Genomic DNA, 26,498 nt, shown 5'->3' on the forward strand with positions numbered 1-26,498 from the left:
CTTGGCCCCCGCGAGTGCCCTGGTTTCAAGTGTTCTTTGGGGCAGTGACCTCCTGGATTTATAACAGAAGCGCCAGGCAGCGCTATTGTTCATTGGACTTACTCATCAAGCAAGGCTTCGCTTCATGGTGCAGAGGAACGCCCTACTTTGGTGACTTCCCGGAAGAAGCAGAGCGTCTTGTGGGATCACAGATTTAGATTCATAGAACATTGTCATCGGGCAGATAAGTACTTTTAGTTCTATGAATTACGTATGCATTTCAAGACTGTTTCTGTCCGGTAGCTAAGATGCCTGTGCACACTTAGGATAGATGCAGCAAACTGTTCAGTAAGTAACATACACATAAGGGGTTCTGAGGGGGTTACGTTTTGAGACAAGCCGTCTTATGTGTGTTTCCTTTGCAGGGCAGGTGGGGTGGAGTGCAGGAAGGCGAGGTTCCCAAACACCCGACTACTTCCCTTATCTTTGCCTACCAGTTGCAGTGTTTTTGTTTCTTTTATCCCTTTTTTCCCTTTCCCCGAGGGTGGCCTTATCCTTGAAGTGTTACGTGGTACTCACGGGTAGGGCCCTCAAGGGGAAGGGGTTGCTTGGCATCACCATCGCTCCTGCTGTACCCGGCTTAGAAGGTTAGTGGTACCTATCTAGGTCTGACAGAGTGATAAGCCCACGGTGACTTACAGCCTGAGCGATGGACACCAAAACTGTGCTTACCTCAGTGTTGGAAACCTTGAGAGCATTAAGAATAGAGGTAGATGCCTTCCGGGGGGAGAACCTCGAACTGGGTAACGAAATGAGCACTATGCGACGCGAGGTCGCAGGGTTGTCCAGAACCAGTACTACTACCTCCCAGGGGGGTTCGTATATTAGGAATTGGACACTTCCGCCACCAGGGTCACAAGATATGGGCGTAGGGCGCGCGCCACACACAGGGGGAGGTAGCTCCAGTCCCTCCACCATCCAAATTATCCAGCCCGCACAATTACCACTAGCTCCTCCAGAACGATTCTTTGGGGATCCAAAGAAGTTCGGTGTATTCCCGGGACAATGTAAATTACACATTATGTGTAAACAGGCAGTATTCCCTAATGACCAATCAAAAACTGCTTTTGTTATGTCTTACCTTGGGGGTAATGCGGCTAGTTGGTCTTTCCCCCTCATAGAAAGAGACGACCCCGTCTTATGTAACTTCGACACCTTTTGCGAAGAAATGCGTAAATTGTTCGATAGGAAAGCCCACTCGCTCTCCTTGGACCGAGAATAACACTGAAACAAGGCAATCGGGACTTATTGTCCTACATAACCACCTTTAACAGACTCATAGCCGAAACTGATTGGCCTATGGAGAAGAGAACGTCCCTGTACTATCAAGGACTGCGAAGCGAGTTAAAAGACGTGCTGGCTCAAGTAGTCCACATGCCAGCCACCTGTGACGAGTTAATTGATCTCACTGTGCAGTTAGATCATCGATTACTAGAAAGGAGAGGAGATAAATCACGCGGGGAAACCAAATACATGGCCCCTCGGTTAAGAGTGGTACCCGAAGGACCCTCTTCTGTTTCGGATGGAACTGAGCCCATGCAGATAAGCGGCATAAGAGGGCCGCTGAACCAAGAAGAAAGAGACCGAAGGAGAAAACAAAGGCTCTGCATGTATTGTGGGAAATCAGGGCACTTCATTAGCGACTGCAAGGCAAAGACGAAGGTCCCGTATCGGGAATTCAAGGGAGTCCAGAAGGCCTCAGTGGTGGAGTACTCGTGTGAACAGTCGGAAAACTAGAAAGCCCAAACAAGAACCAGACCCCTTGTTTGAGGCAACAGGAGAAAGAGGTCTGTCCTGCTGTGGTAAATACCATTCAAAATGTGTTCGCTCACATAAACGTGTGCGTGACTTTAGAGATACCTGACTTTGGCGTGGTATTGTTACATGCCTTATTGGATTCCGGAGCCACAGGCAATTTTATGGATCAAGGCTATGCAAAAGAAATCAGAATACCGTGCGTAAGAAAAAAAGACCCCAGAAATGGTAAAAGCAGTAGATGGGACAGAATTGACGTCCAGGCAGGTGTCGTATCATACTCAACCGATTCAGATGAAGGTGGGCGCAAATCATTTTGAGAGCATTCAATTCGACCTGATCGATGCCCCAAATTTCACTCTTATATTGGGCATGCCATGGCTTACTCTACATGACCCATACGTGCAATGGTCTTCACAAACCGTGACATTGGATTCCCCGTTTTGTAAAGAACACTGTATACAGAACAGAAGGAAAGAGGAACCCCAACGAACCAACCCTGCAGGATTACTCGCCAACACCTGTATTGCTGCACATATGGAATGCACTACCACACTACCCAAGGAGTACCAGGTCTACCTTACGGTATTTGATGAGCAAGAAGCCAGTAAATTACCGCTGCACAGAGCATACGATTGTATAATAGAACTAGAAGCCGGAGCCAGCATTCCATGCAGCCGTATTTACGCCCTCACTGAAGCAGAAACCACCTACCTCCAACAATATCTAACAAGAATGTTAGCTAACAGTTTCATTCGTCCTTCCTCTTCCCCGGCGTCTTCGCCTCTTTTTTATCCCGAAACGTGAAGGAGGCCTAAGGGCATGTATCGATTATAGAGCAATAAATCGAGTTACCAAGAAAAACAGATACCCCCTGCCTTTGATTCCTGTCCTGTTGGACCAACTGAAGGGCGCTACAATATTCACGAAATTAGACCTCCGTGGGGCATACCATTTAGTGAGAATGCGGCAGGGGGATGAATGGAAAACGGCTTTCAGAACAAAGTGCGGATTGTACGAATATCAAGTGATGCCTTTCGGACTATGTAACGCCCCTGCCGCATTCCAATACTTCATGGACGAGGTACGGAGAGGTTTACTGGATGTATCTTGTATCGTTTATATCGACGATATCCTGGTGTACTCAACTTCCTTGGAAGAACACATCCCCCACGTAAAGGCAGTTCTGGAACGACTACGACAGTATTCGCTATATGCGAAGCTCGAGAAATGTTTCTTCCACATCCCTGAAGTCGAATTCTTGGGGTACGTCATCGGTCCCAAGGGAATATGTATGGACCAAAAGAAGACCAAGGCTATCAGAGAATGGGAATCCCCGTCATGTGTGAAGGCCCTACAGAGTTTTTTGGGATTCCCAAATTTCTATAGGAGATTCATAAAAGACTTCTCGAGGATCATCCAGCCATGAACCCTCCTTCTGCGAAAGGGAGCCACGTTTAAATGGACAGCCGCAGCAGAAGAAGCTTTTAGAACATTGAAGCTCCGGTTTACCAGCGCTCCCATACTGCGACATCCGGATGCATCACAACCCTTTATCCTGGAGGCAGACGCCTCGTACTACGCTCTAGGGGGAATTCTCTCTCAGCGACATCCTGACACCGGTCAACTACATCCCGTAGCCTTCTTCTCAACAAAACTATCCAGTTGTGAAGTAAATTATAGCATCGCAGACAAGGAGTTGTTGGCTATTAAACGAGCCTGTGAAGAATGGAGACATCATCTCCTGGGGGCTCGACACACGGTAGAGATATACACGGATCATCGTAACTTGCTATTTCTACAGAGTGCACGAGCATTAACTCCTCGACAGCTGCGATGGTCTTTGTTTTTTGCGGATTTTGACTTTGTGATTAAGTATAAACCAGGCCCTCAGAACGGAAAGGCTGACGCACTTTCTAGACCTATATCTGCCCCTCTGGAAGAGAGTGACATCACAGAAGAACTTCCTATCATTCTACAGAAGGCCTCTTCCCTTCCAGAACCCACCGCCCTAAGTGCCACACATGCTTTTCTTGAGGACATAAAGGAACAAACCGCAGGGGTGGACACACAGGCGTGGGTAAAGAAGGAAACTCATCTTCGATACGTGAAAGGAGATCTGAGGTTCAGTGATGATAAATTATACGTTCCTGATGGGCCTTTACAACAGCAAGTCCTACACTGGATACATGATACCCCCTTGGAAGGACACATGGGAATACAGAAAACGCTACAGACTATGCATCGATACTTTTGGTGGGAAACACTCCGACAAGACACGGAAAAATACGTAACAGGCTGTGCAATATGTACGCAGTCCAAAACTCAGCATCAAAACCCCCATGGGTTGCTCAGACCCATACCCACACCACCGGCACCCTGGCACACAGTGTCTATGGACTTTATCGTAGAAATGCCTCCCAGCGCCGGAAATGATACCATATTAGTGGTGGTGGATCATCTAACGAAGATGGGACACTTTGTAGCCCTAAACAAGCTGCCCACCTCTACCGAATTGGCCTCTGCCTTCTTACAACACATTATCAATCTGCATGGAATCCCGTCCATCCTTATTACAGACAGAGGAACTCAGTTCACTTCTAGGTTCTGGAAGGCACTCTGTGAGATTATGAAAATAGACGCCAGGCTTTCTACAAGTTACCACCCGCAAACAGATGGTAAAACAGAAAGACTAAATCAGACATTAGAGCAATATCTTCGATGCTTCACGTTGGCACAAGACAAGGAATGGAGCACGCTCTTATGGACGGCAGAATTCGCCTACAACAAAACAGATCACGCATCATTGCGAGGAAAAGGTTGGTAAGAAGAGTAGGAGTCCACACCCCCGTTTGAATGATGCATAGAACTACCTTTCCCACAAACCCTAGGGCGAGCAGAGCTAAGCACCTGACTGACTATTTAAGCCACGCCCTAGCAAGGCTCGGGGCTTATCACTTGCTACATTTCTCTCGTCAGGATATGGACGTGTATAACTGGTAGCTTTCTAACCATTGTGTTCTGGATCCTGTGCAGCCATTTCCCAGCTTCACCTGTCAAGCAGCGCAAGACGGTTCGTGCCGTATCTGCGGCGTGTTTGTTAAACGCCGCCTGTATTCGATGCCGCCCGACTTCCTGATTGAGTCTCCCTAGGAGTTCCACGCATGCGCAACTTCGGAACGAAAAAGGATTAGCGTCCTCAGGCTTTCGGACGACGCTACACTACTCGGCAGCGACGCGGCGAGGAAGCCGCTACTCATTCAAAAAAAACAACGCGCCGTTTGGAGCCGCCTCATGACCTTTTAAACGCCGACTCTTCATATAGCGCGACTGAAGCGCTTTCAGTATTCTTTGGTCTCCGCATAACCGGCTTCTCGCTTTGGCCCCTGCGAGTGCCCTGGTTTCAAGTGTTCTTTGGGGCAGTGACCTCCCGGATTTATAACAGAAGCGCCAGGCAGCGCTATTGTTCATTGGACTTACTCATCAAGCAAGGCTTCGCTTCATGGTTCAGAGGAACGCCCTACTTTGGTGACTTCCCGGAAGAAGCAGAGCGTCTTGTGGGATCACATATTTTGATTCATAGAACATTGTCATCGGGCAGATCAGTACTTTTAGTTCTATGAATTACGTATGCATTTCAAGACTGTTTCTGTCCGGTAGCTATGATGCCTGTGCACACTTAGGATAGATGCAGCAAACTGTTCAGTAAGTAACATACACATAAGGGGTTCTGAGGGGGTTACGTTTTGAGACAAGCCGTCTTATGTGTGTTGTGTGTTTCCTTTGCAGGGGCAGGTGGGGTGGAGTGCAGGAAGGCGAGGTTCCCAAACACCCGACGACTTCCCTTATCTTTGCCTACCAGTTGCAGTGTTTTAGTTTCTTTTATCCCTTTTTTCCCTTTCCCCGAGGGTGGCCTTATCCTTGAAGTGTTACGTGGTACTCACGGGTAGGGCCCTCAAGGGGAAGGGGTTGCTTGGCATCACCATCGCTCCTGCTGTACACGGCTTAGAAGGTTAGTGGTACCTATCTAGGTCTGACACAGGGGTTCCTGGGGAAGGCAATATTGTGTTATAACTGCTGTAGTATGGGATTCCAACTGCCCTTCTAATTTGAAACCAAAGTTTACAGGCTGTGTAAAAAATCTTTAGTTCCACTTTTTAAAAATATTTATGGTGCCCGAATTTATACAAAAAAACATCTCCCTCTGACTTAGTCATGGCTTTTAAATATGGAGGGTACTTTTGATGGTCCTGCATTAAGATTCTCATTGCTTTAAAATTCCTTCATTTAATGCTCTGTAATTGGATAGTCCTTTATGTTTGCTTTCCTGATCCTGGTTTTTGGTTGAGGGAAAACGTGTTTTTTTTTTTAGTTTTGTGTAGCGCGAACTAGACCCAAGATGTCAGGTATCAGAGCGCTTTACATGAGCACCAGTTTTGTTACAGATAAACAGATTCATTTTTGTTAGGCACGGGGATATTAAGTGATTTGCCCAGAATCACAGGATGTTGAGCGTCGTTGCCGAGACTCTAACCCCGTTCCCCAGGTCCGAGGTCTACCGCTCTAGCCGCATGGCTACATCCTCTCAGGCTTTGCGGATCTGGTAGCCCGTGTGACTCAGCTTGGGGCCTGACTGCCCGGTAAGCAGGGATACACCGCTGCGACCTCGTTTGTGCAGAGCGTCTCCCAGTTGGCGGGGTTGTTGCTTCCCACTGCGATCTTCCTTTGGGCCAAGGGTGACAGCAAATGACAGTAAGCATGGCGGAGGTAGGCTGAAATGGGGGTGGCGCCGTTCGCCTGTTTCCCTTAATGCGCACCCTCGTCGCCAGTGTGGTGTTGGCCTACGTGCTAGTGATGAGGCATGCAGCGCAGAGCCCACAACAAGACACGACCAGTTGCCTTGCTGGTATGGGCCGGAAGTCCCGAGCGACCTCTGCCCGTTTATTTATCCTTTCTGTCCACGCCTGGCCAGAGAGTGATACAAAGTGTGGGAAGCCCTTCCAGGCCATAATGGGGGTCCTGCCTGCGCGGTACTCAGGTTGTTACATTGCTCCTTCGCTTAACCCTTACACAACCTCCTAACCTTCAGGAGACTTCTCAAGACCTGGCTCTTCGAACAGTAGCAGCATCCCCCCCCTCCAGCGCCTTGAGACCCTCAGGGGTATGTAGCCCGCTTTATAATTACTATGATTGATTGATTGAACCCTTCCTTCTCTTCCCCTTTTCCTCAGGCCTCTTAGCTATTAAAAGCATTCATGTATAGCTCCCTCCTTTCTATTATTGGGAAGGAGATATGTTATGTAGGAAATTACACTTCGCTCTTTCCATAGGTTTGTGACCTTCTGGCACCCGTCCCCCATTCCCTCGTGCATTTTCAATGCGATGCAATCCGCTGACATTCTAGAATGCCAGCTGAGTCTAGTGTCAGTTATTGCCAGTTGGAGAGCCGACGCGTTATGCTTCCAGCGCTTTCCTCTAATACTGGTGCGCTGCATATGTACTGCTGTACTTTATTTCTTCAATAAAGCCTTCATACCATAACCGGTGTCCCCGTTCTTTAAACCTTAGTGTTAACTTCTTTCTGTAGTTACGATCATTTGTTTTCGTTTCGTCTTAAGGCCATCGTTTATTTTCCTCGTTTACTGCTGATGGCAAATGGAGAGGTAAATTTCTAACAGTAGCTCTCTTCCGAGGGCGGCTGTTTCTGTCTGCCCCTGCAGAGGCAGCGCTGAGGTGCCCACATCCTTAAGTAGGCGGGGCAATGGATAACCATCCAAGCAGTCCCTTAGAACGACAGCCGTCGTGCAGTGGATAAACGTTTTCTCTGAATATCAAGTATTACACAACACCGGTTCAGTTTCACGGGTCCGTTCCCAGCGGCGCAAACAGACACCGATTTACCTGCGTTGTTGTGAATGATAAACCGGCTTCGAGTCCTGACGTACCCAGCTCCATTTTCGGTTCATTTAACGCTATCCAATCAGCATGTACACCGACGGTCTCGTAACATCGGCCGAGTCCTGCGATTGGTTGGCGGCCTGATCCGAGGGGCGGGTAACCAATAGTTCGTGTCAGCCCACCCTGATGCCAGGAGCGCCATTGGCTGAAGCCGAAGAACGTTTGCGCTGCTTTTTAAGATGTCGCTCCGGGAGTTGGGTGATCGTGAGGCGTTGGGTCGGGGAGGGGGACATCGCCGAAGCCTCCGCCGGTCGAAACAGCAACAACGCCACAGAAAGGGAGGAGTGACAGCTGTCGCGATGGACATCCTTAAGTCGCTGGGGCATCCGGACGAGATATACAAGTTGCTTAAGTTCAAGATGGGGGGATGCTCCACTATAATGCCCGTGCTGGACTATGTAAGTACATTTCTACACGTCTGCTTTTGTCACAGCTGTATATACACCTGCGTCTTACACACCCCTCGCTGACCGGATGCTTCCATGTTGTCGTTTACCACAAGGCAGGTCACACATTCATAAGGTGAAGCCAGGTGTCACACTTGTGAGCCAGTTCTTTCCTTTTTTACAGGCATTCTTTGCTTTCCACGACCTATAGTTCAGTTTCACACATTATAAATATGGGTTTACATGCCTCTAATATCAGAATGGGCAAAAGGCGCCCACATCATTTGGGCCCAATGTATGTGCTGTTGCATACCATGAAGATTCGCTGGACACAGATTGTTTCTCCAGCATGTTTACTTAAAGGTAATCGGTCAAAGGCAGGTAGCGCTCTACACGGGGCCAGATTTGTCTTTCAGCCAAATTCTAAAATCGGCGTAACTAAAGGATCACACGTATTAGGAACGCTCCACAACCTAACACTTACTCTCCCGTCAAGCAGCCTTCGAACCCCCTGGAGCCAAAAGAAAAGATACCATATACCTCCTTCATTTCATAAAGCACAACCCATCTCTATGGAAACTCCATCAAGTATAAACTGAGGCACAGAAAAAAGGTTCACGAGATTACCACACACCTCCCCTCTCACAAATAATCCAGATCATACACTCAGTCCATGAGACAGTTGTTTGCAATAACACATTCCAGACCTGAAGACCTCCACAAAGGCGTAAACAAATTAGGGATAGAAATTAGTTACCCCGAATGATAAACCAGGGGCGTATGAGACACTAAAATTCTGGGGGGGACAGGGACAACCTTGTGCACTTTCCAGTGACCCTATACAAATCACCGCCCGTTAAACAAATACAATTGCATACTTTCGAAGTGAAATATTGAGAAAAGCAGGCATGTAGTCACAGTTTGCATGTATGCTTTATTGTTATTTACATTCATATAGTAATGAGACCAAATGTTTAAAAAAAACATATATATGAATCTTGCATCTTAATGCACAAAGCAAACAAAGGCCGCTGACTTAGGGGGGGGGCGTCGTGTTTGCAAGTGCATTATGGTTTGAAAAGTACCTGCTGCTGCATTCCTGGTCTCCAGCAATTTTCAGGCAACAATAAAAATTTGAAAACTTTGGTGATTAATGTTCTTTTTTTGAGAGAGATCGAAGGCTTGTCTAGTGAAAGTTTTAATTCAAAAGGTCAGCGAGTTACTGCTTTTGTCTGAGATATTCTTTTGGTATTTGAAGTTTATAAGTTAAAATCCTAACATTGAACAGTGAGCTATTAACCGTCATCAAAGAGCTGCATAAAAACTTCAATGTATAGATTAGAACGTTATGATTTTTCCCCAGTCTTTCCCTATCCTAATGTTGGAAAATGGGTTCATTAGGATAGAAATCAATTCTGATTATTGAAGAGAACCCCCCAACCATTGTGTTATGTTTTACATTCTGAGTTTGTGTTTCTCTAGTGTTGCAAAGCCGCCCTGGGCACTCCCCAACTTTTTGCTGACTGGTTCTGGTGGTACCTGACTGACTGACCCTGGCCTCTGCCTAAACAGCCAGTGCTATTCTGAAAGAGGCACTTAAAAATACAGTGAAAACACCTACATACACTAGGGTGCACTATGGGTTAGGGTACCCCTATGATTGGCATGATCTCTCCTATAAGGCCCTAGTACATAATAGGGCAGGGGGATTAGAACTACTTTTAAGTCCCTAGAATATAATAAGGCATGGCAGTTTAGAGGCTAGCAGCCCTTTCTGCGCTTGCATGTGTGCACTGCTGAAGCCTGAGGTCAGTTTAAAAGTAGCCCTGTGTTATAGGGCTGCTTTTAAAATGCAAATTGTGCCCAAACTCGACTTTTGGGTTTGGGGAACTTACAAATTGATCAACTACAATGTTGGGGCAAAATTAAGTGGAAAAATGTTTTCCACTTAACTATGGCTGTATCATATTTGCCACATAATACATCATCTGCTGCATAATCTAACGATTTCCTCCAAAACAATTTTGTAGCTCAAACGGATCCCAAATTACTAAAAGAAATGTGACTTGTGTTGCTGTGAAGTTTAGGGCCCTTTGCAAAGGTTAGTAAAGAAAACAATTCCTAAGAAAACAATTGGTCCCAGACACTCCTAATGACACTCACATTAATACCTGTAGGAGAGTGTAGTTTTGCAATCAATTCATACAACCGAAAATGTATAATGTAAAGGCACATTCAACAGGGAAATCTCATAGATAAGAGGCCAACCAAACTCAATTAAATTGCAAACATCAATTTATTTTCCGCTGAATCATATTCATAAAATGAAAACTTAGGGGCTGACTATGATGGCAGGCGGACTTCAGTACCACCGCCATCGAATCGGGGAATGGGACCGCTGGCCTTCAAGGTGGAGGCCCCACGATAGGCATTACAATGCGACTGCCACTACGGTGTTCGCAGTGCCTATCTTTTACATTGCAGCAGGTGCTGCTGGCTGCATCATCCGCCGCAAAGTAAAAAAAAAAAGGAACATGTTAAATATATCGGTGCCTGCCACATGGTGCAGTGATATGTTGTGGGGCATCATAGATGCCCCCCAGGACCCATGTCTGGGGGCCGGGGGTAAAGGGGCCTGCTACGGGCCCCCAGTGTCCCTTTCGCCAGCATTTCCATGGCAGGTGAACCACCATTGATAAGCTGGCGGGTAAGGGACATCGTAATCCCTGCTGCGGTGCATGGTAGGCACCAGCAGCATTGTAGGAACCACGAGCACCTCCACCACACCGGCGGGCTCAAGAAGCCCATCGGGTGCGTGGTGGTTGGTCTTTCCGACCGCCAGGTAACCACCTACCATTGTAATATGGCGGGCTGTGATGCAGTCACCAATGGCGGTGGGACCGCCACCAACGGGGTGACGTGGCGGTCCCACTGCCATTATAATCACCCCCTAAGTTTGGTGTGCATGCAAATCCTACATTGCCAACCCCTGGCAAGTTGCACTGCTAGTGCTGGAAAAAGGCCAATGGAGGTACCAATGGGTGAGGTGGACTGGCCTCAAGGGTCTTGTGACCTCAGTGACAGATTCACTGTCGATCTAGGATGTGCTTCTTCATATGCCTGCCTGTAAGACTGGAAGTGAACTGCAGTATGGATTGTGGTGGACAGGTCCACCTGCGGGTGCTAAGACACCTGAGCTTCTAAGGTCTATCGGGCCTTCTAAGGTGTAGCATCGGAATAAGCTCTGTCAGGAGTGTGGTATGGTGAACTGGTCATGAAGGTCTGAACATGGTTCTCCAGTTCCAAATTCAGCAGTTCTGGCCAGAGTGCCACATTCTCTCCCACACTGAACACCATACTGCCCCACTGAGAGAAACTCGCACTGCCTTCAGCACAACTCAATTGTGCTGCGACTAAATTCAAATTATGCACTAGACAACAGTAAAATGCTGCCTGAAAAAAATGAATAACACCCTGGAAAAAGCAAACACTCATAGGGAATGCAAGAATAAGCAAAGCATGTGAACTTCAATCAGAAAAAAACATGGTTACCTTAACGGTTTTAAACTCGTTATTCAGAAATCAGTAAGTGACTTTGCCTGAAAAATTCAAGACATGGCTACAGGACCAGGAAGGGCCCCCTTTCAATGTCCATTGCTTATATCCTTTCAAAATGTATGCAGTTTGGTTTAAAAAAGACCACATCCCCAAACACAGAGCCGCATTTTATAAGCTAAAATAATTAAAAAGTTGAAAACGATCATATTAAATGTTTCCACTCTACCCATCAACCAGGTATTGCAGTCCCTTTAGGAATGGCGCACTTACCCCCCCTGGGAAAACAATGTTGTTCAAAGAAAGAAGATAAAAAGAAAGTAGCGCTTTCACTGTCAAACTCTGTAAAGTGGCGCTAATGTGTGTGGGTGTAAATAACAGTCTGGCCTGTCTGCTGACCACTCTGTATTGCTTTATTTAACTATTTTTTCTCTCCATTCCGAGGTTTTTCTTTTCAATAGAAAACGGTCAGAAAATGAGGACATTTACAGGCAAAGTGTTCAGCCTTTTTTGGATCAATTTCACAGGGGAACAAATAAAGAAAAGGAGAGGCAAGAGAGAGTACCTTAAGAGCTGCCTCTTGAAATCAGCACGTAAGCAGGAGCGAGACAGAGACAGAAAGAGATGGAGGAATAAAGAGAGGAGGGCAGCCGCCAGAGGCAGATCAGGAGTAGTGGACACGGTCCTTGCCATGAAGGAAAAGAGACAGCGTTGATTTTTTTCTCCGTTCTCTGCCCTTCCCAGAACGGCTGAGCCTTCCTGCAGCATAACAAAAGGCAGAGGGCGGGTGGCCTCTGACTCCAGGCAGGTCAAGTGCAGGGCCATTAGGTAGCGCTTTCGCGTGCAAATGGCCCTGCGATTACAGAAGGGAGAGGGGAAATTCCTTTGTCCCCTCGTCCCCCCACCCTTGTCCCCCGTGTCCCCCCCACTCAAATCTGGGGGGGGGATATATCCCCCGCGTCCCCCACACTTCCTACGCCCATGTGATAAACACTCCCCGCTGCCCTACCTCCCGTTGGACCACTTTGAACAAACGGTTGTGAAAACGCAGTACAAACCCTTAGTCGCAGAGCTTTAATCCGGTCCACTAAAACTGCCCAGAAACACTGACACGTTGACTGGCAGAATACTCTCAGATAATTGCTCGAATCCACCTTGACTCTAACATAAACCTTCAAACCATTGCACTGGTCCGCTTTGAAACCTTGGCAGCAACAAGTACATGCCCACTGGGACTGACCAGTCAGATCTGAAAATTCCACCTCGATCCCCCAGTATCCTCAGTACGGGTTCATTTTTACTCTCCACCAGCATTAGTACAGAGACATTTTAACCCTCAGCACTGGTTGTACTGCTCTACTTCAAGCGACAATCAACCCAATATGTAATCCTTCACTCTCCTGCACCTTTGTATTGTTTCAACCCGACCCACAGGACACTAATCATACTGTCCGTTCGAATGCCAACAAAGAAATGAGTACAGAAAAAGACACTAGGGCCCTGATTACGGGTGGGCAGGTAAATTCCGACCCCTGCGTAAACCCCTGTTTTACACATGGGGCGAAATAAAAAAAAATGGCTGCATTTAACACATCTTATATTTATCCTACCATTCGGATTTTGGTGCATTAAACACCAAAATCCGCATGTTATTCCCACAAATTTGTGATGGGTGTTATTTATTTCATGCAATATATAATGTACCTGTGGTATCTCTATCATGTGCGATAAATAACGCATCAACTTGTAATCAGGGCTTTAGCATTTACATACTTCTGTGTCGGCACATTCCAGATAACATGCAAACAGTGCTTAATTTGTAAAAATGTGTCGGTGCCCTCTTCAGTAGTACTCTTTCACTTGCACCGCCCATTGCCACTGCCAGTTACAATAATAACACTGCTACTAACCTTCACACTCCTACAATGGGATAATTTCAGATCCCAAAGCTGCAAGAATGGCTTTAGCTGCTTCTATTCGTCATTTTCAATGTGCATTGAATTATTAACCCTCTTTTGTTCTGCTCGCCTCTAAATAAAACAAACAGCACCACCATGTGGCAGACTGTCAAAAGTGCCGGTGCCGAGCTCACGCTGGATGCTATCCTTCACTCGGTCAGAGAGCCGGTAAGACTTGTTCTTCACCGGGGGGCTGTCCCCTGTGTCCACATCATGGGTACACAGATGAGTGATTCCAGGCGTGAGGGAGAACAACGAGGCGAACTGGCCCAGGACATGGCGACGGTCCCTCTGTTGCTCTGGGGTCAAGGATTGGGAGAGGACTACACCTTCCACCGAACCATCCTTCTCTTGTACCGCTAGAAGGTCAGGAAGAGCCTCACTCTCTTCCTCTTCGCTCCCATCCGTCACCATAAGGAGAGCAAGCTCTGATCGCTCATGGTGCGGCTTCAGGCGGTTGACGTGGAGCACCCTGAGGGGCTGACGGGGGGTTTTCATATCGACTACATACGTGGTCTGGCCTCGCCGCTCCACAATGTCGAACGGGCCAGTCCACCGGTCCTGGAGGGCACAAAGCTCCCCAGGTTCCATAACCCACACCTTCTGTCCAACGTTTAACTCGACCGTCCCAGCGTTGCGGTCATACCACTCCTTCATCTCGGTCTGGCTAGCCTCCAGGTTCTCTGTGGCTGCCTTCCACAGCTTGGCCATCTGGCTGCGGAACGCCAGCATGTAGCTGACAATGTCACGGGGAAGCTTCTGTGAAGTCTTCTCCCACCCCTCCTTCACTAAACTGAGGGGACCCCTAACGGGATGGCCATAGAGCAATTCAAATGGGCTGAACCCGACTTCCTTCTGCGGTACCTCCCGATAGGAGAATAACAAGCAGGGGAGGAGGACGTCCCATTTACGCCTCAAGCCCTCTGGAAGGCTTCGGATCATCCCCTTCAATGTCTTATTGAAGCGCTCTAGAAGTCCGTTAGTCTGGGGATGGTAAGGAGTGGAGAACCGGTAGGTCACCCTACACTCCTTCCACATGGCCTGCATGTAGGCCGTCATGAAATTGGTGCCCCTGTCCGACACCACGACCTTGGGGAATCCCACTCGGGTAAAAATCCCCAACAGTGCCCGCGCCACCACCGGTGCAGTGATGGTCCTCAGAGGAATAGCCTCTGGGTACCTTGTGGCGTGGACCACCAAAACCAAGATGAACCGGTGTCCCGCTGCGGTCGGAGGGTCCAATGGCCCAACAATATCGATACCGACCCTCTCAAAAGGGGTCCCGACCACGGGGAGCGGTTCCAACGGGACCTTCAACTTAGACCCCGTCTTGCCACTAGCCTGACAAGACTTGCAGGTCTTGCAAAAGGTGTCTGATGCAATCCTCATCCTGGGCCAATAAAAATGGGGGACCAACCGTGCAAAGGTTTTGTCCTGACCCAGGTGTCCGGCTAAGGGTATCTCGTGCGCTAACTCCAGCAGAAAGGCCCGGTAACATTGGGGGACCACTATGGCCCTTGAAGATCCATGTACCGGCACCCTGGGCTCACTGTATAGGAGACCATCCTCCCAATACACGTGATAACCTCCCAGTTCCTGACTGGCCACTTGGGCTTCGGCCTGCCGCCGCATGCCTTCAAGAGTGGGGCACGCCCTTTGTGCCTGACAAAATTCTTCCCGGGTAGGCCCTCCTTCCACATGCCAGTCAGCAAGGGTCGGCAAGTCCTCCACAGGAACGACATCTACCTCCGCGGACTCCGGGGGCACCTCTGCGGCCTCCCCATCCATCTCACGGGGCATGTCCTCTACCACCTTCTTTCCATGTTTAGCTTTGGGTTGGGCCATGATTCCAGGCTCCAACCCAGGGTGAGTTCCATGCCGGGCAGCCATGGACCGCGTGCTGACGCAAGTCCACCCTGGTAATCCCAGCATCTCGGTGTGAGCGTGAAACTCGACATCTTTCCACTTGGTGTGCTCCAGGTTTCCTAGCAAACACCCCACAGGCAAGGCAGGGCTCACAGTAACTCTCAGCAGGCCTCTGACTCCTCCCCACTCAAATGGAACACGAGCCACTGGATAGTGACTCATACTGCCGTCAGCCAATACGGCCGGATGGAACTCCTCGGGATTACTTGGTCTGGGGACACCAGCCGCCGCACGACAGTGGTCATGCTGGCCCCTGTGTCCCTCAGAGCTTCCACCTCCTCCCCATTAATTCTCACCCTCTGCTGATATTTAGCAGTGTTCGGGGGGCAGGGACACTACGGGGACTACCTCTCTATCCCTGAGTGAAACCAGCGTCAGGCCTGTCCACTCCCCTTCCCTATCTAAGGGCAGCTCCACCCCAAGCGCTATACTACTCACCCCAGGACTTTTCCCGCCCGTTAGGGCTGGTGGTCACTTGCGACACTTGGGCTCTCCCCTGTAGTGTCCAATCTCCCCACACTCGTAGCACCGCACAATCCTAGGCTGCTGACTCCTGTCAGGGTAAGTGGGTCTTGTGGAATTGGACGGGGGTGGGGTTCCTACTCCCTTCCCAAACTTATTTTGGGGACCTTTCGAGAACTCCACCTTTTTATCTCCCCCCTCTTTCTTCTGGGGGAAACCCTGTCCGCCTTTCGAGCCATCTCCCCCGGGGCCCTTGTGAGACACCCGGGTGCTCACCCAAATATCTGCCTCCTCCACAAGCTCACAGGGATCCATCAACTTGCGGTCCACCAGATGTTGGCGCATCTCCGGAAAGCTCTTATCCAAGAGGTGCTCCCTTCAAAAAAGATCGTACAACCCTTGGTAGTCCTGCACCTCGCTGCCACGCACCCAACCATCTAGTGCCTTCCTCGCATAATCAAAAAAATCGACCCATGTCTGGGTGGACAGCTTATGGCTGCCACGAAACTTTTGCCTGTACCTCTCGGGGTTGAGACCAAACTTTTTTAACAAGGCCTCTTTCATGGGGGCATACCTTACCTGATCCGCCTTGGCCAAATATAGCAGGGTGTCCCTAACATTGGGAGGTATATACCGGTATAAACCACCTCCCCAATTACTCTCGGGTACCCCATGGGCCGTCAAGGCTACCTCGTATGCCTCCAACCATTTCATGATGTCGTCCCCCACTGTGTAGTTGGCAATTACCTCTTTAGGTAGGTAGAATTTTGACTCTTGAGGTTCCTTAGGTATGCTGCCACCATTGTCCTTATTGGACACGTTCAATTGGAGGGCGCGTAACTCCAGCTCTTTTAGCTGAAGCTCGTGCGCAAGCTTCTTCTCCTCCATTGCCCATCTCCTGTTTTCCCTTTCTTGTTCCAATCGGGCCAATTCCCTTTCTTTCTCTTGTTCTAACTTGGCCAGCTCCCACCTTAACTGCCTCTCTTCCCTCCTGTCCTCGTACTCCTCTGGAGACGTGCTCCTCCTCGACCCTGTCCTACTACTGGCCCCAGAACGTCTCCCTGGGGGCACATTTTCAGACACATCTACATTCAATATGTCGGTCACTTCTTGGGCACTCTCCTCCTGAGGTGCCTCTGGTGCCTCCTGTCCCTCATCCCCCTCTCCCTTCTGGGTGGGCTTCTACCCATGCCCTAATGGCGGTGCGGAGTTCCGGTCCTTTGGCCCTCCGTACCCCAGGTACCCCCATCCCCTGCCCGAACTCCCTTAGTTGCTTCACTAAGTACCCCTCGAGGTCAGCTAACCGGAATTCCATTCTGGCAGGTGGGGACCTAGACACTAAGGAGAAAAATTCCTAGGGTATAGGCAACAGTTATCAGCTAACCAGGCTCCTTGCACTCTCAACCTGGACAGTGGAAATAATAATGCAGCAATCACTGGTTTTCAAGCTCTGGAACAAATAGGCGTTTAATTGTGGCGCCCTCCGCCTCACGGAAGGGTGCTGTATGGTCACAGGTCCTAAGGATCCCATCGCTCGCCAACAATGTAGGACCTGGGGACTCCAGGCCCTATGGGGCGGTAACGTGACACGAGCGGTCGGGCCACCAAAGGTCTGTGTGTAAAGCAACCATACAACACGCACCTCACATGCGACGAGGAACACACACAATAAGTGACGCCACACTGTAGGAATTATGTAAATACTCCAGTTTATCCAAGTAGGTCACGTTAAATGCAGTTCATGAGGTAGCAGTACATTTCATATGCGAATAATACAATAGCTAGCGATGTACATATCAGTCATGAGCTATACAGGCTGTTTCCACCACATATGCAATTTATGAAATGACAGTACTGCCTGGGGCACAACTACCACTCACGTAGCTGCACACGCGCGTTGGGCGCGCTAACCGGTGACGACCTCAGAACGGGGCACCTAGCATGGAGAGCTACTCGTGATCTCTGGCACATAGCACTGTAATAGGGAATATAAATAACAGAGCGCTACTCGTAATCAATAGCATTTAACACATCAATATGGCACAGGAATAACAGCGCGCTACTCGGACTTGATAGCACGTAACACTTCAACCTGGCACATGAATAACAGCGCGCTACTCGGACTTGATAGCACGTAACACTTTAAGGCAGGGCATGTTAACACAAAGCGCCACTCGTAATCGATGACTCTCAGTACCTTGGAGCTGAGCGTATAACATAAAGCGCCACTCGTAATCAATGACACTCAGTACTTTGGAACGGAGCATATAGCATAAAGCGCCACTCTTAATCAATGACACTCAGTACTTTGGAACGGAGCATATAGCATAAAGCGCCACTCGTAATCAATGACACTCAGTACTTTGGAACGGAGCATATAGCATAAAGCGCCACTCGTAATCAATGACACTCAGTACTTTGGAACGGAGCTTCCAGCGGGGAGGTCCGGTGCAGTTCGTTGGGCACCACGCTTCAGTATCGCTCGAGGGAGCACACGGAAGGGATCCCTCGGCGGGGACTCTTCCGTCGTGAAGACAGGGGGGGAGAATCCCACGGAGAGGAAACCCGGCTAAGGGTGCGGTGTGGCTCCCAACCCGCAGGGGGCGCACCGGGGGCGATTTCAGCCTCCGGGCTTACCTCGATCTCGGCGTCAGCAGGCGTCCGCTCCCATGATGATGGGGGAACTCGGCCCCGGCCTCGCACACCTCCTCACGCAGCTGCGACGGCAGCGGCGGGGCCCCGGGCTTCTCCGCCGGCCTCGTGACACGGCAGGGCACTTCTCCAGGCCACGGCGGTGAGCGCGCTGGCCTCGTCGTCACCAGGGGGGGCTCAAATAAAGGATTGGGTTCTGTGCTCAGCGGAGCACGCTGCCGGGGGTCCCAGACCAGGGCAGGGAGCGCAGGGGTCTCAGCGCTAAGACCTGGTCGATCCCCGGTGGTTCTCCAATCAGCTTTGCATCAGGGGTCAGTCTGGACACGCAGTCTCAGTGCTTGGTGAATAGGTTTTAGAGTTCAGTCTGGACACGCAGTCTCAGTGCTTGGTGAATAGGTTTTAGAGTTCAGTCTGGACACGCAGTCTCAGTGCTTGGCTTGTAAGTTTCTGTTCTTAGATGTCAGATAATGTCTTGTTGGCGCAGATGTATCTGGCGCCCTTAAGGGGTTCTGTTACAGGGGGGTTAGGAATGGAGAGGGCGACTAGATCCATCCTAGTCAGGCTGGGCAGAGAGTCTCTGGGTCCTCCTACTGCTGGGCAAGATCAGTGGGTTTCACAGGCTCCCTCACTCACTTAAGAGGCAGCACCTAAATCCTGTCACTCTCAGAGGCATAAGTCCCTGGCTAGGCCCTACCGCCTACACTCCTGGTGGATTCTTCCAGCTCTGCTTCACCCCAATGGCCAACTCACCACAAAAGTTTCCCTCCCTCTCTTAAGTAGCCCTAGGTCAGGTGACCTCTGGCCAAGGCGGCAAAAGAAAAACCACACCTCCCTTCTAGAAGGTTCCAGCACATTCCAGGAGCTTCCCCACTCTACCTATGGGACAAAAAGGCGGGCTGGAGTCGCAACATTGTTGTGGGGTTCCAGCCAGCTCCTGGCAGCTAGGGTGCTACTATGAAAGACCACTCTGCAGTAGCAGGGGCCTGTGGCAGCCATCTTGGGAGAAGGGAGCACCTGCACCTTAACATTGATTGGCAATGAAAAGGCGCCCGGAGACCTAGTCCAACATAAAAATGAGGGTGGAAAAAATGAGGCACGATACAAAAATGGAAGGGGAGACCACCCTAGGGCTGACAGGTCCAACATAGGCAAATTGGCATTGAGCCGCTAGGTAATTGAGTTTTAGATCTGACACACCAAACCCTTCGCGCTCGTAAGGGAGTGCGAGGGCATCCCATTTAATGCAGGGTTGGGCTGTGCCCATATAAGGCGCAATAAAAGGCTGCAGAGGGCAAGGAAAAAAGATTAGTCAATGGAATTGGTATGTTGAGGAAGAGAGATAGGGAGGGGGGGGGGCTATGTTCTTTATGATTGCAACGAGACCCACCAGCAATAGAGGGAGTTTTATCCACCGATCCATCTGTTTGGACAGTCACTAGCTGAGCCGTAATGGAGGTGGATTACATGTTCTTTGTCCCTTTAAAGAGTAATGCCCAAGTATCTGGTGGAATCCTCAAACCGGGGTGTGGGGTTTGGGGGGGGGAGGGTGGGGGTTCAGGACCTCCAAATACAAATAATAGCAGCGTGGGCCATATAATGTTGCACAAGTATAATTTTCTCATCAGTGTCTCGATTCTCTATGATCTTAACTTTTCGTGACCCCACTGCTTAGAAGTCACAGTTCATACAACTAATGATCAACAAAGAGTGAAAAGGAGCATATTATTGTGTCATGTATGATTACATTGTAAATACAATAAATCTCATAAATCCAGATATATTGATCAGGGAGTCTTGTTCATCGGTTTCCAAGTCCACTTTATTGAAGTCTTTATTACATGCGTATATCAGCCCAGCCAAAGCGTTTCGACCAACGCGTGGGAACCGGATTTAAATGTTTGTTATAATTTACGCACGTTAGATGGACACGATAATATGCATGGGAGATGACTCCCTGATCAATATATCTGGATGTGGTGGATTTATGAGATTTATTGTATTTACAATTTAATCATACATGATATAATAATATGCTCCTTTTCACTTTTTGTTGGGATTCAGGAAGCACAGGCTTTGTGATGGCGATTAGGGGGGGGGGGGGGGGGGGGGGGAGTCTGATTTGTCAAAAGTTATGTGAAGGCCAGAGATACAGCCGAAGTGGATGATCTCTCTAATAAGCGGTGTGAGATTGACTATGGGCTGACAAACAAAAAGCAGGATGTCATTCAGATAGAGCGAAAATAATAATCGGCCTGGACAGAACTGCAGACCCAGATAAAGGTGCACTCCTGCAGGTGTCGCACTAACTGGTCCATGGCTATGATAAAGAGAAGAAGTGAAAGATAGCCTCCTTGGCGGGTCCTCCTGGGCACGGGAAAGGGGCCAGTAATCGAGCCATTGACCTGGAGATGAGACACAGGGTTCAGCTAGAGTAGCATAATTGTGGCAGTAAAGCCATGGGGAAACCTAATTTATCGAGTGTCGCCCTAAGGAATGCCCATTCTAGAGAATAAAATGCCTTTTCGGTGTTAGAATGCAACGGCTGCTGGGATCTCCAGGGAGATTCTGTTCAAGACTGCAAAAATGGTCTGCAGGTTTCGGAAGATAGATCTGTGAAGAATGTAGCCTATTTGTATGGACGAGATGATCTGTTCGATGAAATGGAATAGCCTGGTTGCAGTTACTTTGGCCATGATTTTATTATCCAAGTTGACTAAAGAGAGCATGTGGTAAGAGGTGCATAAGTGATGGTCTTTACTTGGTTTTAATAATAAGGTGATGACCGCTTCCCGCACAGTGGGGCTGGTGGAGAATACCCGTCTTGAGGGCTTCTGCATATAAATAGTGCAGATGTTTATACGCTTTGTAAAATGCGCCCGAGAGTCCATAGAGGTCTGAGGCCTTGGAGCCATTGAGAGCATCTATGGCCTGCATGATTTCCTCACAGGAAATAGGCTTGCTTTAGAACTGTCAGTAGACCTCACTAAGCCACACCAATGTGACTTCAGGGAGTTATTCCGCAATCACTGCTGTATCACCTGGTGTGTGAGAGGGGTAGAGGTGTTTATTACAGCGCAGTAACTCACACACGATACCTTCATTGTCAGAGATCTGTCCAACCTCAGCTGTCTGTAGGCTAGGAATATACCCGCTCAGTCTGTTAGGGTGCAGGAGGCATGCTAGCGTGTGACCGCAGAGCTTCTCCTCGCCATAGTGCTGGGCCGTCGTCATCGCCTATTCACCTAAGTCGGCTGTATCCCTATTTGGCCAGATCTTGGAAATCTTTTAACAAGATGGAGGGGTGATGAATTTGGGGTCTTCAGTGTGAGAGTCTACACGATATAAGGCCTGTAACTCAGACTCCGGACAGGTAAGGCGTGTGTGACTATCTTGTAGAACTCCGGCATGTTTCGAAATACAGATTCCACGTATATATGGCTTGGAGCCCTTGGAGGCTTACCATATCGTAGCATGTGTGGTCATCGAACTAGTATTAAGGGTAAATACAGTCCTGGAGTTCAGAGCGGAAGACCTCATCATGCAGAGCATTACAAGGGAAGCGCCAATTGCACTCCAGAACGATACTTTGGTGAAAACGACGTCTCTGTAGTATATCCGCGGACTCTCTAGGAGGCATAAAGGATCAGGGCCTCTTCCCGATAGTGGGGCATAAGAAGGAAAAACGAGTCTGCCTGGAGATGTTAAAGTACAAAATTCAGGGACTGTAGGCAAGACTTATAGATACGAACCAAGGAGGCTTACACCACCAATTTATTTTAAAACAACAGGAGTACTGAGATACTGCTGCATAGGCCGCTAAATCTGCTCACTTGGCAGTCCAACACCGCCTCTATGAGGTAGGTGATAGAGCGGAGAAATTCCTAGCCTGGCTTGACACAAAGTAGAGAGCTAACTGATGGGTGCTGAAACTCCAGGCTATTGGAAGGAGGAGCTCATGAAGGGTAGACTGGAAATAGCACAAGCCATGGTGATAAAGTATACACAGTTGTACTCCCTGGCGCACACTGCATCAGTGGAAGTCCCTTGAGCTGCTTTTTGATATCCTGCTCCCAAGTCTCTCACTGACTGATAGAGAGTTACTGGAACAATAAATCACTGAAAGCGAGATAGCGCAGGTAATGCGCAACCTGAACTGTACAAACTCACAGGCTCTAAAGCCTTCCGCTTGCGAATGTTTATGGAAAGCTGTGAATTGGGCTTCCCGCCGGTGGATCAGTGACTGGCGATTATAGTTGCCATTCATCAAGAAGGCAAACCTGAAGACTGAGCTTCTTGTAGACGAATCTCCTTGCTAAAGGCAGAAGTTAAGATTCTGGTCAAGCCCCACTCCTCCCTAGGGACTTAGAGGCTCAGATTGTCGAAGACTGGTTTAGTTATCTGGGGATTTAGGTCACCACAGATCCAGGCGTCTTTTAGGCATACAACTTAGCTCCCCACTGGTGTGCCTGAGGCGGTATGTCTTACACTGGAGAGCCCTGCCCATGTCACTGCTTGGGAGAGCCGCTCTATTTAAAATAATAGCATTACCTCTCTTTCTCTATGCCCTCCAAAATACACCTTACCCAGTCCCAGCGTCCTACGTTCAAGACATTGTTTGTACAACCAGTACACTGCTCTGGGATTGTGGGCTTCTGCGTATAGCCACCAAGAAACGAACTTGAGACCATTACGACAGTGGGATTGCCCTGTCTGATTTACAAAAATACTACTGGGTAGCGCAGCTCACTGTCATTAATCAGTGGGTCTACTACTCGCTAGAAGAGCCAGTATATCGCATGGATAGGCAGTTTATGCGGTCGGGAGGATGCCTCTGGCCCATCTATTGGGGGGTCACGGGACGTGTCATTCCCGAGCCCAACTGCGACTACACTTGCTCCCTGGCATATTGCGCTATGTGCTGTGAGACGGCAAGGAAAATTAACCCAGGCCTCGTCTGTATGGGACACAGCCCAGCTAGACACTGGGGACTCAGTCCCTTTGAAGGGGATCTAATTTGCCTGTCTAAGGTGGGAGACCTTTGGCCGCGTGGTGGTGTTGATTCCGTTTGCAGACTTACTGACTGAATACCAACTGTCCCCCAACAAGACTTACTGCTATTTGCAGGTCCAGCATGCACAACAGACGGCACTGGCAAAAGAAAAGGACCTCCCCAAATTGTACCCACTGGAGGACAGACTATTGACTGATCATATGCCCAGAAGAGCAATCTCCCTCACTTACCATAAGCTAATAAATGATTCTCCTTATACCCTGTTAGAACTGGGGTCTCTAGTTGGGAATGGTTTGCACCTTTGTCCAAATAGGGACCCTTGCTTCTAGTCAGGGTAAGGGGGCTACACTCCGAAATAACCCCTGCTCAACCCTGTGGTAGCTTGGCACGAGCAGGAAGGCTTATCTCCGAGGCAGTGTGTAAAGCATTTGTGAACACATTCAGTAATACAGTTAAAACACTACAGATGGACACCACACAGGCTTTATAAAAATAAGTATTTTTATATAGACTTAACACAAGACCCAAACGACAAAAATCCACATTACAGTATTAGGAAAATGACTTTTAAATGGTAAAAATAGCTTAATTAAAAGTTGATGGTAAATGCGACATTTCTCACAAAGTACCTTGAGATGCGTAACACAAGATAAACAAAAGGTTCGCAGGGAGAGCGATGCGTCCGTTCCTTGCTTCGGGGGAGGCGATGAGTCTGTTCCTCAGTGCTTGCGCAAAGTAGGCGAGGCGTCTGTTCCTTACCGGAAAGGAGGTGATGTGTCGATCTCAGGTTGCGTTCCGGTTACGACGCGACAAGATGGCGATGTGACGATCCTGTGCGATGCGACAAGATGGCGTCTTTGCGATGGGACGACGTGAAGATGATGTGTGCACGGCCGTGCGGCGACTCGGGTACTTATGAGCCACGACAGGCCCTGCGACACGCTTCTCCGGTGATGCGACGACGACCCTTGCGGTGACGACCCGCTTCTCCGGCGATGCGACGACAAACAGCTGCGACGGAGACACGCTTCTCCGGTGATGCGACGGTGACATCTGTGGTGGCGACACGCTTCTCCAGTGATGCGACGGCAACAGCTGCGACACGCTTCTTCTCGTTGCGTCGCGCTTCTAGCTCCCAACAATACACAGGCATCTGCAGACAGAATTCCCAGCACGGAAATTATGGGGGGAGCTGGTGGTGAAGTCTTGTATCCCTGAGACTTCAGCAGGAGGCAAGCACAATTCAAGCCCTTGGAGATTCTTCTTAAAGATGATGAACGTTCAATAAAAGTTCCTTCTCCTTTCCTTGGCAAATAAGTAACCACTGCAGGCCAGCCCCAGAAAATAGCACAGTGGCCCAAGGGCAGTCAAATCCTGCAACTTCTTTGGTTCCTCTCTTTGGCAAAGGTTTGTCTTGATTCCCAGAAGTGATCTAAAGGCTTGGGGTCTGGGCCCCAATATTTATACTAGTAAATCCTTTGTCCTCTGAAGGCAGAGGGTGCCTGTACCCAACCAAAACCAGTTCTGTGCAGCTTCCTGGCAGGAGGTGGAGACAGCATTGTTGAAAGCAGACCAGGCCAAGGTAGCTGAAAGGAAATCTCCTCCCCCTACTCTCTATTCTATGAGGGTTCAGGGGAGTGAAAGTAAATCCCCGTCCCCCACTCTCTATTCAGCCACGGTCCTATTCAGCCCAGCCCTTACTCATCAGACTGCTGGAGCCCCAGCCCTCCTGTCACTCTTAAACCAGACATGCAATACACAACCTAGCAGAGGCAGGCTGGATGGTTAGGCAAGAAAATACCCACTTTCTAAAAGTGGTATTTTCAAACACAGAATGTTAAAACCAACTTCACTAAAAGATATTTTATCATTCTGAGTTCAGGCATACTAAATTAGTTTTTCTACCATGTTCCCTGGGTCAGTTGGGATTAGAAGATGTTATAATCAAACTGCCCATTCTGGCCTATGGGGACAGGTAGCCTTGCAATAGTGAAAAATGAAATTGGCTGAATTCACTATCCGGGCATGTCCTACCGCTTACTTACAATGCACCCTGCTCGTAGGCCTACCTTAGGGGTGTCTGATATGTAGAAGAGGGAAGGTTTAGGGACTGGTAGGTGGGTGCACTTACCAAGTCAACATGGCAGTACTAGACTACTCACAGGCTCTGCAATGGCAGGCCTGAGACACACTTTACAGGCTGCTTCTGTGGGTGGCACAACCAGTGCTGCAAGCCCACCAGCAGCATTTGATTTACAGGCCCTGGCCACACATGGTGCACTATACTAAGGTCTGACAAGTAAATCAAACAAGCCAATCATGAAGTCACTAATACTTTACAATAGGGAGCAATTGCACTGTGGCACTGAATAGCAGTGGCACAGTGCCCAAAGCATCTAAAACCAGCAAAACATATCAAAATCAGAGGAGACCAACTGTGAAAAAATGGAAGGGAGACTCGCGCCAATGGTACCAGGTCTAACATACCCTGCCTGACAAGGCTGCAAAAGCACTGAGAGAGAGACTTGGGGGGCGGGCTGGAGGATGATGAATGGCCTGAAGCCTTGGCGTTCCCTGTGATGTGGCTATAGGTCTAGGCACCATCTGATCCAACTAAAATTCCTGCATAGATGCTCTACTATCCAAGCACAACTATGATGTAGATAGGGAGATTATCAACAACTTCATGTCGTAGAAACTGTGGCCAAGTAGGTATGTTTCTAAATATGATCTGGAGCAGCCGGATAATTCAGTAATACTGGCGATTTGTGACTATGCAGGGCTAAAAAATCCACT

The 26,498-nt window shown here is 48.9% G+C and overlaps 1 protein-coding gene across 1 annotated transcript in view; it reads left to right on the forward strand.

The window, feature by feature from the left end:
- Window positions 1–7,857: 7,857 nt before the first annotated feature.
- The window catches only part of FDFT1 (farnesyl-diphosphate farnesyltransferase 1), a 182,620-nt gene continuing 163,979 nt past the window's right edge, over window positions 7,858–26,498 (forward strand). Inside the window, exon 1 of the mRNA XM_085610437.1 lies at window positions 7,858–8,150. Coding sequence (XP_085466563.1) covers window positions 7,932–8,150 — 219 coding nt within the window. The 5' untranslated portion in view covers window positions 7,858–7,931. The remainder of the gene's footprint in view (window positions 8,151–26,498) is intronic.

The sequence above is a fragment of the Triturus cristatus genome, chromosome 6 (genome assembly GCF_964204655.1).
Source record: "Triturus cristatus chromosome 6, aTriCri1.1, whole genome shotgun sequence".
NCBI classification, from domain to species: domain Eukaryota; kingdom Metazoa; phylum Chordata; class Amphibia; order Caudata; family Salamandridae; genus Triturus; species Triturus cristatus.